At 34.5% G+C, this 17675-nt stretch overlaps 1 protein-coding gene across 1 annotated transcript; it reads right to left on the reverse strand.

Annotated features, from left to right (window-relative positions):
* Window positions 1-6278: 6278 nt before the first annotated feature.
* On the reverse strand, window positions 6279-17175 carry LOC149804093 (uncharacterized). The gene is made up of 8 exons (XM_089954048.1): window positions 16708-17175; window positions 15337-15613; window positions 14771-15030; window positions 13348-13494; window positions 12649-12989; window positions 10290-11549; window positions 9314-9563; window positions 6279-8986 (listed from the first exon to the last, which is right to left on the reverse strand). Exons 1-8 carry the CDS (start codon window positions 16906-16908, stop codon window positions 8507-8509), a joined length of 3216 nt encoding a protein of 1071 aa, XP_089810174.1. The 5' UTR covers window positions 16909-17175; the 3' UTR covers window positions 6279-8506.
* Window positions 17176-17675: the final 500 nt, after the last annotated feature.

The raw sequence follows: 17675 nt of genomic DNA on the forward strand, positions 1-17675 counted from the left end.
TTTTTATTTACTACAATAAGTAAAAAAAAAAATTTCTGTATTACATAATTTGTATTTTGAAGTATGGATAAAATACTCTCTCTCTCTCTCTCTTCTATGGTCCTTTTCAGGAACGCCTAAATCACTTAAAAACAAAGATGCTACTGAATCATTGCAAGGTTTTGACGTAGTCAAAATATAAACATGAAAAAATACTGTAAACCTGTTATATTTCTACACAGGGTACGTGTTGCTCATTATACTAAATATAACGTTTATTTTTTTGGCCGTTTTAAAACTTAGTTTAACTGTCCCTCACATTCCTTCTCCCCTAAAAAGACCACAAAAATATAACCAAAAACGAACAAAAACATGAAAACTCTAAACAATCAAACACCCCCACCCAAAACATTACAATTAATCTCTGACACGTGGACAAATTTGAATTCATTGTGACACGAAACGAACTGAGAAACTCACAACCTTATAAGATAAAACTTAGCTAAATACAAAGAAGCTTCGTTGCTTAACAAGTGTAAGAGTGTTAGTCAGTTATAACAGCTGAATGTGGGACGGTATATTAAAATCGGTGTTGGATGGTATAATATCATAGATGATGGTCAGTAAAGTATATGTAAATAGGTGTTGGATAACATATACGGATAGGTCCTGGATAAAATATGTAACTGGATGTTGGATAAACATTGGTGTTGGATGATATGTATAAATGGGTGTAGAATAGTATTAACACTGGATGTTGGATAGTGCATATAATTAGGCGCTGGGTCGAAGGAGTATTTTTAACACTGCATATCCCATCTCGAGGCTATAGAGAACCACACATGTTACTGCTATAGACAATGTTGAACCTAAAATGATTAATCAGTGAGCAAGTTTTAAAATTACATTCCAATCTAGAGGCTATAAAGACCCGTACATATATGTCCGTAGGGTTAACATATGGGCCTATGTCAACACAAATCCGTTTTACATAGGATTTCCCATACTGAGGCGTTATAGTCCAAAACCGTTGATTAGCTGGACAATTTCCATCCTGAGGCTATAGAATCCCCCGCCATGTTATCCTGATGGAACCAGAAATAAGTTAACAAAGGATTTACAATATTCAGGCCATATTAGCCGACATTACAAATCGCGCTTCTGTCTACGCTATCAAATATATCCCATACAGCCCCTTTTTGGCGCCTGCCTGGTTTATGAAATTGCTTATAATGACGTACTCCTTGCTCGTCGGAAACATTAAGTATGGCTGCCTCTCGAATGTCCCGGATCAAATGCCCTGCACATCTTCACTTTTGAAAGTGCTAAATACATAAAGGTCTCCCTCAGCCTCAGGCCGATTTGATTTAACCTTTCCAAGGCGAGCTATCTGCCTTTAGGTTTACTTCTTTACTCCCGTCTCCTCCTCCGCTGTTTGCGATTCGGCGTCATATTTCGCAATAAATGAGTGTGTCTCTCCCAGTCAGTCAGCCGAGTCTTTGCTCTTGCTCAGCTATGTCTATGTCTGCATTACTTTTCAGAATATACGCCAACTTGTTGATGTGATATATTATAAATCTAGTATGATACGGTGTAATATAAGATTATATAACGAGTTAATAAATGTAATATTGGATCATTATCCTTTTGAAATCCTGATTTTCACACAGTTGTTACAATAATGGGAACAGTTTAGAGAGAAAGAAGATATGATAACATGTTAACATATGAAACTATTAAACTGCACACGTTATATTTAAATTGTACCAGCTAAACATAGTATTCACCAGCTATGTGATAAATGTATGTGATAAATGGGTAATGATTTAGTATTTAATGTATGATAAGAGTTGAATAATACCCAGCATCTGCAAACGTATGTGAGCAAAAGGCGAGAAGTTATTCAACGAGTTTTGGATGCAGAAACTATGCTAAAACTTATCTGAAGATGCTGCTGAGTATAGTAATTCCAGAATGCAGTGCTGTGAATTGGGAGACCGGGATTTGTCCATGCTATGATATGATATGATATGATATGATATGATATGATATGATATGATACATGATATGATACATGATACGATACGATATGATATGATATAATTCTATGTAATATGATATAATCTAATATGATATGATATGATTTTCCTTGACTATACCGATTCGTGTCCTCTTTCAAGGATAGTTTGTTTCTTATAATACAGGGGACTAGTTCTATATCCTGTTATATAATATTATATCATATCTATTCAAAGATAAAACCACTACCTATCATTTGAACATCGTGCATACACACTCGTTAATTAAAAATAAAACTAAAGCAAACAAGCTATGTGTATTTTAGTCTCTTAACAAACACAATAAGAAAAGAGTGAAAACAACAAACTTTGTAAAATTTAACCAATAAATCTTTTCCCTACAAAAACGAAGTAAAACTGAAGAAAGGATTTCGGGTTTTAAGAAATAAATCCCAAAACAATCCAAGAATAATCTCAGAATTAAATATTAGAAGTCCTATTAATAAAATGTTCTAATATATCTGAGTTCGAGTCCTGACGAACATCCAAAATGGAAGGCGATGACGTATACTGTAGTCAGTATAGTACTGATGTGTCAACAATTCCTTGTTGATACACATAAAATGATATTCCTGTGTTTAAATTTTCAATAAATGTCGTTGTCCAAGAATTCTGTATGAGCACTTATATATTCCTAGGGAAAAGTATTAATCTCTTAGAATCCAAATAATTCCATAAAATAACATTTCAACTCAACTAGTCACAAGAGAATTTACACCTTGACGTCGAAGTGTTTAAAAGCCAAACTGAGATTATTTCTCAAAACATCATTATTAAACCTGACTGCTGCGCAATTCTGGTAAAACCAAAATTTCGAAATAGAGGCTATTTCATATAAAATGTCACTTCCACCCAGTACAACCTCGATTCCACCCTAAAATCCCACACTGGTAATTAATAAAGAAAAAGAAGAAGTTGTTTACTTCAACTGTTACTAATTTTGAATCAAGGTCAGGAACTAGGTCAGCAGAAAGATACAAAGTTATATTTTTAGGCGTTTGCGAAAAAATAGTCAGGTCAGACTAGTTTCTGGAAAATTTCTAATTCCAGTAAACAAAATTACATTACTATATCATGTAATGGAATAAAAAGTTTTAAAACTAACAAACAATTAAATTAAATCAAATATAAATTAAATCAACTATACATAACACATGCTTTGGCCCAGACCACCTATATTTTACAAATGAACTTATAATATTGGTACATACAAACGTACAACACAAGCATGAAGGACACGGTCAGAATCAATTGATTAGTCTTATCTTTATTTAAAATGTTTGTACAGTATTATGCAGCATTAAGAGTGTGGGGTGTTTAACGAACGAAACGATTAGAATCTATCTTGTAAACTTCCAGATAATTTGCGTATTTTAATTGTAAACCGAGTTTGGAAGAATTCTCAATTATGCTAACTTATTGATAAAGTTACAAAACGTTTGCAGTATATGGATTGTTTGTCTGGTATGAAAGGTACTTATCTAAAAATCGCAAAAGTGTAAGTCTCAAAACGCGTTCCATGGAAATGTAAATATAAAAATGCCTCAAATTACATTGACTAATACAAATTGAAACAATTGACCAAATGACCTTAATAATTCTATAGGCGATAAGATCTCAAAAATATTAGATCACCTTGTTTTGTATAGGACAAAACTGAACCACAACCAAATCGACTGACTGATTTGGACACTTGCTAAAACATGTAATAGCTAATCAATTCATATATTTCCTACAGTGTGCAGGGCATTAAATTTTCTATTGATTCAAAACAAAGTAATCTAGTATATCAGACAGTTGGCCCGAGGTACGATTGGTACTGTTATTTATACAGGGTATTATTTTACACTGCATATTTCATGGTATTCAATGGGGTTGAAATGATACGCTAATTGCCTTCGGTCCTGTGTGTCATAGTTACCGCTGTTTGTATGAAAGTGGCCTCTTTAAATTTCGTGTTTTCTGGATAATAAAGCGCATCAAGATTAAATGACCTTCAACTGAGTATACCAAGCTCTGACTTCGTATGCTGCAATGGAATGTTGGGGTCTATACTGTTCCCTTTAATGTTGAAACTGCCGGCCTATTGCAGCTTTCAATGTTATGCAATAGAAAGCCCAAAATATTCATATACTATTGGAACAGTATTCAAATACCTGGACAACGGTAGATTGTTTCTTGTTGCAAGGGAATATTTTGTCCTTTGATAAGGTAAAATTTGTCGACGCAATCACATGTTAGAGATTCAATGGTAAATCGCATCGATTAAATGACCGCTACAACGAGTACACATGCAGTTACAAAAAGAACAGAAAGAAATGCATTTCGACCAATTTATGAATATCGGTGCAACATAGATTTTACATATAAAATTGGTATAATTCAAGCGAACGGGTTAAATCTCTGCTGTCGCATAATACAACGATAGTATTGGATCGCTACCGATAGTTTGACACCTTTGGTACACCATTGTATGTTAATGTGGCGTGGGCTGTTAAAATGTTTTTCAGACGATTCACAGAAACGTATCATTCCAAGGGATCAGCAAAGATATCAATCAGCCTTCGCATTATTCAAAAATAGCCTTATGCCACTTGACCTTGCCATCATTGTGCGATCCCATCTTAAGCAGGGACCCTGTCATGGACAATGTCCGTCAAGGAAGACTAAATGCAGCGGTTTGGGTTTACGCCGATTTTATGATTAATACAGTAATGTCTATCAGGAATGTTATGATTAATACAGTTATGTCTATCAGGAATGTTATGATTAATACAGTTATGTCTATCAGGAATGTTATGATTAATACAGTTATGTCTATCAGGAATGTTATGATTAATACGGTAATGTCTATCAGGAATGTTATGATAAATACAGTAATGTCTATCAGGAATGTTATGATTAATACAGTTATGTCTATCAGGAATGTTATGATTAATACAGTTATGTCTGTCAGGAATGTTATGATTAATACAGTTATGTCTATCAGGAATGTTATGATTAATACGGTAATGTCTATCAGGAATGTTATGATAAATACAGTAATGTCTATCAGGAATGTTATGATTAATACGGTAATGTCTATCAGGAATGTTATGACAAATACAGTAATGTCTATCAGGAATGTTATGATTAATACGGTAAGTAATGTCTATCAGGAATGTTATGATTAATACAGTAATGTCTATCAGGAATGTTATGATTAATACAGTAATGTCTATCAGGAATGTTATGACCAATACGGTAATGTCTATCAGGAATGTTATGATAAATACAGTAATGTCTATCAGGAATGTTATGATTAATACAGTAACGTCTATCAGGAATGTTATGATTAATACAGTAATGTCTATCAGGAATGTTATGATTAATACGGTAATGTCTATCAGGAATGTTATGATAAATACAGTAATGTCTATCAGGAATGTTATGATTAATACGGTAATGTCTATCAGGAATATTATGATTAATATGGTAATGTCTATCAGGAATGTTATGATTAATACGGTAAGTAATGTCTATCAGGAATGTTATGATTAATACAGTAATGTCTATCAGAAATGTTATGATTAATACAGTAATGTCTATCAGGAATGTTATGATTAATACAGTAATGTCTATCAGGAATGTTATGATAAATACAGTTATGTCTATCAGGAATGTTATGATTAATACAGTAATGTCTATCAGGAATGTTATGATTAATACAGTAATGTCTATCAGGAATGTTATGATAAATACGGTAAGTAATGTCTATCAGGAATGTTATGATTAATACAGTAATGTCTATCAGGAATGTTATGATTAATACAGTAATGTCTATCAGGAATGTTATGATTAATACAGTAATGTCTATCAGGAATGTTATGATAAATACAGTAATGTCTATCAGGAATGTTATGATTAATACGGTAAGTAATGTCTATCAGGAATGTTATGATTAATACAGTAATGTCTATCAGGAATGTTATGATTAATACAGTAATGTCTATCAGGAATGTTATTATTAATACAGTTATGTCTATCAGGAATGTTATGATTAATACGGTAATGTCTATCAGGAATGTTATGATAAATACAGTAATGTCTATCAGGAATGTTATAATAAATACGGTAATGTCTGTCAGGAATGTTATTATTAATACAGTAATGTCTATCAGGAATGTTATTATTAATACAGTAATGTCTAAATCATATGAAAAAGTAAAACTAGAGAAAACGCAAGTGTAACAGTTTATTTTACATTGCACGAACAAAAATCCATTAAATATTGTTTACTATACACATAGCAAAAACTATGATTTAAATTGTACATATGTTTCTTACTGCCGTGATATACCTTTAGAGCTACAAAATATTGAAATATATCCAATATTTACAGCAACAAACTTTGTCAATGTGCAGATCTATCAAATGTTCCCAAAACAATATAAAGTTAAAAACATTGTTTGCAAAATATTACGACTCTATGGTCCTAAACTAAACTAAGTAATAGAAAAGAGCGACAACCAACAGGATTTTGTAAAATTCAACAAACAGTTTATTTCCCTAGAATATAAAGTGAAAATTTAAAAAGAACTGACAGTAATGCAAATTAAATCCCAAATAGTCCAACAAGCTTTTATCACAAGTTCTAATGAATAAAGTTCTAATCAAGTTCCAGCAGTATTCCAAAAAGAAAAGATCCAACGCTGAAAGTGCTGACGTGCCTGTAGTCTCGAATGTACTAATGCAGCAACGGCTTGAAGTGTGATGACGTGCCAACAGTCTATTGATGAGTCACAAAAATGTAATCCAAGATGTCCTTGTCTAAAGTCACTACAATTCCCAGTTAATGTGTCTGTCCAAGAATATTATTTATGAGCCTTTTGTATTTCCAGTGAATAAATTATTTGAATAAAGTATTCCAGCCTAATTCAGATACTGGACACAACAACAATACAACTGTTTCTGCTTCCAGATCTTACAGCATGAATGAATAATTTCTATCTTAACAAGATTATAAAGTCCTTGACTTGACCTCTGTCACAATTGGCAAGTCTAAAATATATTACTTAATGGAAACTACCATTCTAAAAAGATTCTGTTTCTAAAATGATAATATAGAATGATGTAAACATCATGTAGGCTAGGTATTTTATGAGGAAATTCCAATAACCATGACCGAGACCGTAACAAATATGCTATGATATTGATCCTAATATTTAACCCATATTCATAAAAAAACTATTAGTATGTACTATTTTTTTTTACCAAAACAAAACATAATTAGTGTCTTTGGTCAGGAACACATTGAACTTGATTTTGGATGAGGTCAAGGACAATATACATTATAATACCCTAACAAACAAGGCATATTTAATATAGATAACAAAACATTTGAACGAATTTCAATTACGTTAGAAGTAGAAGATAAAATAGTTGCATATACAAGACTACAAGCGTGAAGTAACGGAGTAAACTCAGCATAGCAAATTAAGATCTTCAAGTCCCTGTGAAGATAATCAAGCCCCTAACCAGATCTTCAAGTCCTTGTCAAGATTATTAAGTCGATATTAAGATCTTCAAGTCTCAGTTTAGATCTTTAAGTTCCAATTAAGATATTCATGTCTCTGTTAAGATCTTCAAGTCCCGATTAAGATCTTCAAGTCCCTAATAAGATCCTCAAGTCCCTTTTAAGATCTTCAAGTCCCTGCTAAGATTATTAAGTCCATATTAAGGTCTTCAAGTCTCAATTTAGATTTTTAAGTTCCAATTAAGATATTCACGTCTATATTAAGATCTTCAAGTCCCTAATAAGATCCTCAAGTCCCTTTTAAGATCTTCAAATCCTTTAATGAGAATATACAAATTACAGTTTCTAATTGTTTTTATTCTTCGAGTAAACGTTTGCGTTCAGTAGTTTAGCGATTATATTATATATCCGGACAACCTTTCCCAGCCTTTATAAAGACCAGAAAATAATGCACGCAACATTCAATGACGATATATATATATATATATATATATATATATATATATATATATATATATATATATATATATATATATATATACATATTCACCTGTTTTCATTTAAGTGAGATTGACCAAGCTAGTACACAACAGGAATCATCTATAGCTTTCAATTATAGCAAAATCAGGAGATGAAAATGCATTTCATATAAGTATGCTTACTGCCAGATGGAACGAAACTAAAAGCATCATATCCACAAAACGTCAACAAGAACAATATTGGAAAATATGCTAAACAGGTGAATAGTATACGTCATGCTCCCATTTCCGATTATTTGAACAAGGTCACACTGAATCGTTTTTGAATAACGTTGCGGTATTTGTGAGTTCAGGAATAATAATAAAACGTATCGAAATCGCCATAGTAACACACGTAGTGTACAGCAACACACATCGAGCATTAATGTCTCTGAATATACTGATAGCTAGGATATTTACGACATTTGCGCGTGTGCTTTAACACTTCCGGAGAATGATTTGAGACTCTGTTTACGTTTACTAAACATGAATGTGTCATCAAAATTTCCATTCAGGGAAAGACTGTTCAACAATTGCACAGCCCTTGGTCGACGAGATTTGTCTTTGACCAGACATGCCTTAATTAGATCCAAATCTACGGGATACATGGCCATCTTGTCCAATACTATAAGCGTTCCAGGATTTTGAATTTGCACAAATTTATCCATTTTCCACTTCCGCTCATTTTCGAAAGCGTTGAATCTGGGGAGAAGAACCTCAGGAAAGAGCAATCCGAATGAGTATAAGTCTGCAGCACTTGTGTAGGATTCCCCTCTTAGGACTTCCGGGGCTAAGTAGCAGAAATCGTCTACAGTTCTGGTTTCCATCTCGATTGGTAACGTTGCTCTCCTTGAAAGACATGCACCAGTCAATCTAACCTCTCCTGTATCAGTGACCTGTTATATTGAACAAGGCTATTATTGATATGGGAAATTGGTATTGTATTTTTAAAATTAAGTTAATATATTCCATGATGAAGTTAGATGTAATAAGTTGTAAATGCATATTTGAGGTCTGGGGTAAATGTATACAAATGCATTATGTGAGTAGACTGATTTGCATTTATGACGTCAGTAACACTTAAATGTAATAATGTAACAGAAAGAGATAAACCTTTATCCCAAATTCAAATATAAATAAATGTATTGTAATTTATAGGTTTATATGTGAAACACGAAATTCAAATTACAATATTACCAACAGTGAGAGCAGGATTTCCTTACCGTGATAGTATCCCTGGTCAGTTCCATATGGACCATGTTTTTGGCCTCAAGATAGTCCAAGGCTACGGCCACTTTCAAAAGGATGGTCATTCTCGGTTGACTTGAGGAGCGGTCCAAGCATTCATCAAGGAAGGTGAGGTACTGCCTCAACGACTGGTAACGACCTTCATGTATGAAAGCTGGTGTAGGGGCATCAGTGTGGTGTATGCCAAGAAACTCGGCCAAGTACATGTGTTCTACATTCAAACTCCTGTAATTAACATAATTAATATAATTAATTATCGAAGCTGAAGTTGGCGGAGAAGGATACACTGAAGGATATGTTCAGGAGTTTAACACCTTTCTGCAACGGTTTGAATGTATTTTAAAAAAGAATTAGCCTGTTAATATTTAAAACAAGATGTGCTTGTTTATAGAAACTTAATGGGGAATCATGTGGTCTTGATATAAATGATAGTATAATAACAGGACAAACATTAGTTTAGAAGTGGTTTTGCTTGATATGCCTCGCAACGATTTCATATATGCAATTCTTGTACTCATATTTAGATGAGAAAGCGTGTGTGTGTGTGTATGTGTGTGTGTGTGTGTGTGTGTGTGTGAGAGAGAGAGAGAGAGAGAGAGAGAGATTTAACTTAGCTTTAAAACAAATGTTCAGTCATATCGCTACTATGTCTGCAGTGTGGCAATTTACACTGATGTCTAGCAATGGAGCATCATGCCGCAGACATGTAGCATCATGACCTACCTAGTCACATTATCTTGACACGAGGCCGACCAGTCCTACCACTAACCTCTTAATGTTGAGCGCCAAGCGAGGCAGCCACTAGTACCATTTATATTAATCTTTGGCATGATTCGACCGGGGTTCGAACCCGCAACCTCCCACATCCGAGCCCGACGTAATACCACATCGGAGCGGTTAGAATGAGAACAAACACTCTTTAATAAAAGGAAATATAATGAAAATGTATACCTGAGCTTTGCCACCTCATGGAATGTGTTCTCCATGCCGGAAGAAGGTAAATAGACACGAATAGTGACCGGCTTTTTCTCTCCAGATTTACAAAGGAATCCATCTTGATAAACTGTCCACAGACCCTGAGGACCCCGTCGCCTACGCAATTCTTTCTGACTGGCAGTTCCAGAGATAAGGCTCGATACTTTGAATTCTGTATTAATATTTTGTTTGTCGTTTGTCAATTCTTCCACTTGTATTTCATCTCTTCTAAAATCATCTACGAATATATAGCCCTCTCCGTACTCCCTCACAGAAGACTTCAGCTGTTCAAAACTTCTCATCAGTTCTATGTACTGTGATTGATACTGCCTCTCTTTATCCTGACACATTTGGAACCGTCGTATCTCCATCTCTGTTACACGAATAAAATTAGGTACATTCTTTTCTAAACTTTCGATGTATTTGTAAGGGCGTGCCAAAAGATCTTTGACTAGCGAGAAAAGATCTTTCTTTCCTTTTTTCTTTCCTTCAAACAGCCAGCCTAACAGCTTTCTCGAGCGGTGTTGAGCGTATTTTACTGGATGTTTTGCATACTTATCGATATAGTCCTTGACAAACTTCTGTTTCAACGGTCGCGTGAGGAACACCTGTAGGCTGTAGGATTTCTCTGACATGTCGACTGGGTCGGGTGTATCAGTTGAAGTAAATTGCTTGAAAACCTCACCCACGGTCCTTCGCTTCACGCTGCCATATATTGATTGTCGTGCACCACCTACAGAATTGCCTAGCCCTGAATCGCCATCGCCTTCAGTTTCCGCTTCAACCTTCTCCATTTCACGGTGCAGGAGACTCAATCGATACTGAATCTTTGCCATCATTTTCTTTTCGTGCTCTTTAATTTTTTTATTATCACGATCCCATTCCTGCAGAACTTGTGAAAGTCTGTTATAGAAGGCATCTTCCACTTTGGCCTTGATGTAGGCCCATGATCCACAGTCTGCTTTTGGTAGCTCTTGCTCTAACCAGCAACCAACCAATCGAGTCCTTACCATCGGTGTATTGAGATAGGACTCGAGCTGTCTGCATATGTCTTGAGTCAACTTTTCTAGATCGTTTTTCAGTTCTGAGATTACGCTATCGGAATGTTCATGGAGCTTGTTGAGTCTTTCTTGTGTTTCCTCAAGCTTTTCCCGCAAATCAATCTCAGAGAGATCAAGCCGTTTGACGACTGTCCTGAGATGATACAAGCTTCTTTGAAGAACCTTCTCAATCCACCTAAAATAATGGAAGAAAGAATAACTGTTTTGGGATTTCCATGCATTTGATCCAAATATATTTTCGAATTCATTTTCTTCCAATAAAGTTTATTTTAGGAACATTATATTTGAATTTGGTCTTTTTCTGGGTGAAGTATACATCTAAAACTCGAAGACTGCAAGGGATACACTGTAGAATTGTCAATACTGTACAGGCATCTATTATTATTCACGACCTTCACGGTTTCGATTCATATTATTCAAAAAACTATTTTGCTTTCAACACGAGCAGGGATTATTTTGATTTGATTGGGTTTCTGGTTACAATGTTTACGTTTCATTCAGTCCAGTCTATGGGCTGTAATATGAGTCATATGGATGCAGTTAAACTGTCTATGATATTATTACTTTATTTGGATTGGAAAACACGTTAACAGTTTAGGAAAAGGTTTAATTCTATGCAACTTTCATTACATCATCAATTTACCTGTTTTTAATGCCATACAATAGCGATTTATTTTGATGATGGGTATATGTTCCCATCTCAAAAGATTATATATGCACAAGGAATGTGCGCTAATCTATAATAACCTGAATAGCGAAATAACGAAACCACATTTCATTTGCTTGACTAAACAGTGTTATAGTGATCGCATGACATAAAGTCATGGACGTCTGCTTGTGTGTGACTTGGATTTTAACGTAGCGTTAACAGCATGAGTAATATCGTTACGACGTCTGCAGTGTGCGTGTTTATAGTGATGTTTAACAACGGAACGTCATGCAGCAGACACGTAGCATCATGTCATACCTAGTTACATTATCCTGACACCAGACCTACCAGTTCCAACACTAACGTCTTAATGCTGAGCACCAAGCGAGGTAGCTGCTAGTACCATTATTTTAAAACTCTTTGCTATGGCTCCGCCGGGGTTCGAAAACTGTGGCCTCCAGCATCCCAGTCGGAGGCTCTCTAACCACAAGGCCACTGGAGTGGTAAAACATGGACGTATGGATGGATTAAGGTACCGAAAACACTTACTACCAAATCGCCACGATGTTTAAAAGACAAAAATTGAATGATAACCGATCAATAATTTTAGGAATACAAAACGCACCTGTAGTTGTCTCGGATTCTTCTTTCCATTCCATAGAAGTATAAGTTCCTCAGTCCCTCCAGGTATCCATGAAAACCGTCACTGATGTAGTCGCTATCAACTTCCAAATCCCTCTGGGTGTTACGACAGGAGAAAAAAATTACCTGCGATTCAGACAGGCCAGGCCATATCTTTCCAAGTTGGTCGAGCACGTGTGCTTTGACCTTGGCTCTTTCAGACGCTTCAACATTGTCGAACCGGTTGCAAAGAAAGATGGCTGCCCTAGGATCAAAACTTCTGTTGCCTTGGCAATTCGGTCTGCCATTTTGCTGTTTTATAACTATCCTGAGGAGGTTTAATAACTACAAAAAAGAAAGTCATTTTATAAACAAGATATAATTTTATCGAAATATTAGTGAACGTTACCTAAACGTGGCTAAAAGTGTTGTAAAATCAAGAGGCTGCATATAAGAAATAATTTTCCTTAATTTGAATGAAGACTCATATCGTTTTGGATAATGCATTTCAGTTGAACAAACCGTAATGATTCAAAATAATCTCATAAAAACGAACTACAGACTCGGTTTCAGACTCGGTTTCAGACTTTGCATACTTGTATTTCATTCATTTAATACATTAGTAGCTGGTTTTATTTTCTCTTTATCGAATTACGTTTGTTTTTCAAATGCATACTAGACAATCGGTATTGTATTTACAAACCCTATCTTCTTGAACTCCTCCAGCACTGTCGGTTTTAATGACGTACAGAAAGCCATGTATCTCATGGTTATTGATGTAGTTGATCAAAAGATCCTCCAGAAATTCACTCTCTCCGATTCCTGGACTATCAACAGGAACCATTGTATTCTACAAAAATGTAAAAGTGTAAGTTGCATTAAGCTGACGTTTTCCTCGAAAGGAAGAAAACAGAAAAAAACAATGGAACACGTTATTTACTCAGACGCAGCAGTAATGTGAAGTGCTACTTGATTATGAATACACCGCTAATGTAGGGTTTTCCGTCCGACTGACTAACGATAACGCTAGTAACCCTGATAATTTCAACGAAAATAGTGACTGTTTCACAAAATAAGTCCTGATGTGCTTTTCAAGTGTAGCTTGTACCAAGGGACAAAATTCGACATGAATTTCTTATTTTAAAAGGTAAAAACCTCGTGTAAAATTTCGTAATAATCAATGCAAAATGTAAACGTACACATATGAAATTAAAACAAATTGCGTACTTAATCTCCTTTGGAATCTGTCAACGATAACAATAATTTCTACAGTAACCGTCTGTGACCACTACTGTGACCCCTACTCGTGACTATATCTAAGTCATAAGACAAAATTGCAAAAAACATTGAATTAAACTAACTTCATTCATTTTCAATATTTCAGATTTTTGAAATAATTTCTTTCTTTTTTCGAACTACTTTCTTCTTTCTGTTGCTTGCTTAACTAACATATGTGTGACCATTAGAAGTGATTTGCAACTTTTAACTCTGGTCTTTGTTTTCCCTATGACCAAGACGCACGCGTGTTGTTTATTATGAGTTCTCAAAAGTGTTTTTATTTTAGATAAATAAATCAGTCTTTCCTGCCGAATTGAGCTGTTTCCTACTGGTTGACTATCAGGTACTTGCGTCTTCATTCAATGACCAAGTCTTATTTTCACAAGCACGTTTACTTCCTTATTGAAACAGTATCGTCCAGTATCCCACAGATATTAAGAATGAATTATTTCTGATCAATAATTGGACTGTCGGGTCCTAAAACTCTCATGGCGACGGACTAACATTACGAAGACCTATCACTTCCAGTTGTCCCAGATACTGATATGTTTACTTCGACGGAGTAAAAATTCGTATGAGAATCGAAAATATTCAAAGATTTAAGCCATGTGCATCCAAACGTTAATAAAACTGTGGTTGTAAATTATTGTCAGAATTAGGTTTTGACACGAAACAATGACGGTTCCAGTAGAAACTATAGCTAGAAAAGAAGTCTCATGGCTAAAGTCGTTTGCAAATTATATTTTTTATGTCGTCTATTATATATCTTGCCAAAATGAAATGTTACCTGCTATTTAAACTTGAATGTTGTTTTCATGTCATGATCAGTAAAATATTTCTTTACTCACCTGTAAAATACTTGAGTTGATACCAATTTGGACCTCGCTGATGTTATGTGTACCTCTGTCTCGCATGAACAAAATGGAATCCAGCTTACTCGGATCTTCGATGTCTTCCTGACTTTGGTCAGTACGAATGATCCGGGCGAAGAATCTTTTACTGTAACTTACACTGGTAATGACCGAAGTTGAGCTAACAACAGCTTCGGAAAGTATTTTCTTCCCAAAGATAAGATTCATGCAGGATGATTTACCCGCGTTTGTCTCCCCTGTAACGAAAACATTCTATTATGTTATCAAGAATTACAAATATATTCAATATATTCATTTTTACTTTCCTGGTGATTTTTTTTTTTTGTTACAGTTTGAAACACGCAATTTTTTTTGTTGCTTTTTAAAGTTGGCTTTCTTTATTTGAATAGAAAATAAGCACCATTATATTAAATTAAATTATGTGAAAGGAGTATATATATATATATATATATATATATATATATATATATATATATATATATATATATATATATATATATATTATTCTGCACACTCGAATAAGAAATGCAATTTACGCTTACCAGAAACGAGAACCCTGCAGTCTCCTTCCTCAAGATTTTTTTCCCTGCATCGAATATCATTTTCCAAATGATCTGACGTCCCATCTTCTTTAAGAAGTTTGACTAGTGTATGAACGGGTCTGTCCTCTGTCGAGTATCCCGCATACCCAGCATTCCCACCGGCATTCCCAGCATACCCAGCATTGTTTAGAATATTTTCCATGTCGCTGAAGAAGGTCAAAAGCTTTTTTCGTTTCGCATGGTCATCCTCCCCTGCTTTAATCATGGCATATTCAATCTAGATCACAGAAAAATAATATTCATGAACAAACAAAATCCGTAATTGTATAGTGCTACTTATTCTATTCTAAATAACATATGCACACTTTAGAATATGATATAGGCCATGTTAAAACTTTAGTTTCAAATATACCTACATCCAAAGATATTCGAAATTCGCAAGAACCATTTATATTTATCTCATGCCGTTTCCCGTCCCCAAGAATGAAAACAAAACAAAACCAACAAAAAAATCCTCATAAAAACTACACATAAATAAAAACAAAATACATTAATGACAACTATAATTTCAAGAGTAGTCAAACCATCTGTAAAACCATTCAGTATGTACACTTCCTAAGGTTACAGCTTTTACTGAATGTCATTTTATTTATCCAGTGTTTTACTTGAAGATTATCTGACAGATATGACTAAAATAGTTGCATGGCAGGATATATTTGATTCTCATGTACGGCAATAGTGGTTATTCGATATAGGAAATGTAATAGACAGTGCAAGGTTTAACTGTTTATGTAATTAATACAGTTTCACATCATAATTAATACTGTTTAGCAGTAGAATTCTAACACGAAACGATGGCAGTTTATTCTACGGAAAGTCTTCGGGAATAATTATTTAGTTAACACGTATATTTCAGTCATGGTTAAAATTTTATTGGAGATGTGCTCTGTTTGTAACTAGCACTAAAACATAGCTGTTAAGAGTAGAAACGTGTGTAAAATTTACCTATCGATATGCTTCGTTTTTATATTTGTTTCACCGCCATCTTCAGGTATTACCATTGTCCTTACTTGTACTTTAAATTCAGAGTATATTATCATAGATAGTAGAATATCTTTGGAAAAGCTTTCTTACCCTGAAGTATGCAAAGTTGTTTGGATAAACCATTACAGATATAAGAGTTAGATTTTGTATCTACTATTTATTTTTGTTCAATGCTGTTGCTCCTATCGGTTAATTTTATTTTTAATAAATTTTTACACACACACACACACACACACACACACACACAGATACATACATACATACATACATTCATGTGTCTGGTTACACTTTCTTTTTGAAGTCTTGAACAATATATCCTTTACTTACCGTGTCTCTCACAGATCCGCATTCCATTTTTTTCAGGTGACAGATACATCGTTCCTTAAGCTCTTCCAATGTATTAAGACCATCACAAGGAATTCCGTGTTCGTCCATCAGGTTCATGGCCTCAAAGATGTCATTGAGGGCTTCAACATCAGCTCTGGTGAGCCTCTCTGCCATACCTGGCATTTCACCGTTGCCAGCCATCTTCCTTCACGCGTTTACTTCTCACTGTACTGGCTGAGAGCAATACTGTTGTTATATACTGTCATTGGACTAAATGGTATGTCTCTATTCATTCACGTCGAGTCAATTCAAAGCAGGAAAAATTCCCGACCACGTGATAATTGAAGATTGCATTACAAGTCGGAATGAACAACCTTTGAGGTTCACATGGGCGAGCACGTGTCAATGGATCTTGATTTTATCTACTGAACTGAAATCTTTTTAGAAATGCAAATAAGTTCAGTAACTCTACTAAAACGTGCAATGCCAATCCGTTAGCACTTAATACATTCTTTCCTTATAATCAGAAGCAAAAAAAAAAAAAAAAAAAAAAAAAATTGTCATCGCATGGAAGACAGAAATGATGAGACAATAGTATAGTATTCTTAAAGTCCTGCCAACTAAAGATCACTCAGCTGTTTAATCAATACGAACAGTAACACCGATTACGTTCCAACGACTTACCTAAACTGTTACGACACCCCTAAACATGAAGTACCGTTCCCTATCCCCATTCATGATCGAAAAGCAAATACATTATAGTTTGTTGTATTTCAAATTACAGTTTTATACTTAATATATTAAATACAGTATTTGTCCACATTTTTAGGTACAACGTAATAACGTACGGTCTTATTCACTTGCTTACAAAGGGTAAATGGCATTATTTTTTGTTTTTATGTCATTAAAACTGCATATAAAATGTCATTAATTTTTGTTTTTATGTCATTAAAACTGTATATAAAATG

This window comes from Sinohyriopsis cumingii, chromosome 3 (genome assembly GCF_028554795.1).
Source record: "Sinohyriopsis cumingii isolate HCF-2022 chromosome 3, ASM2855479v2, whole genome shotgun sequence".
In the NCBI taxonomy this organism is placed as follows: Eukaryota; Metazoa; Mollusca; class Bivalvia; order Unionida; family Unionidae; genus Sinohyriopsis; species Sinohyriopsis cumingii.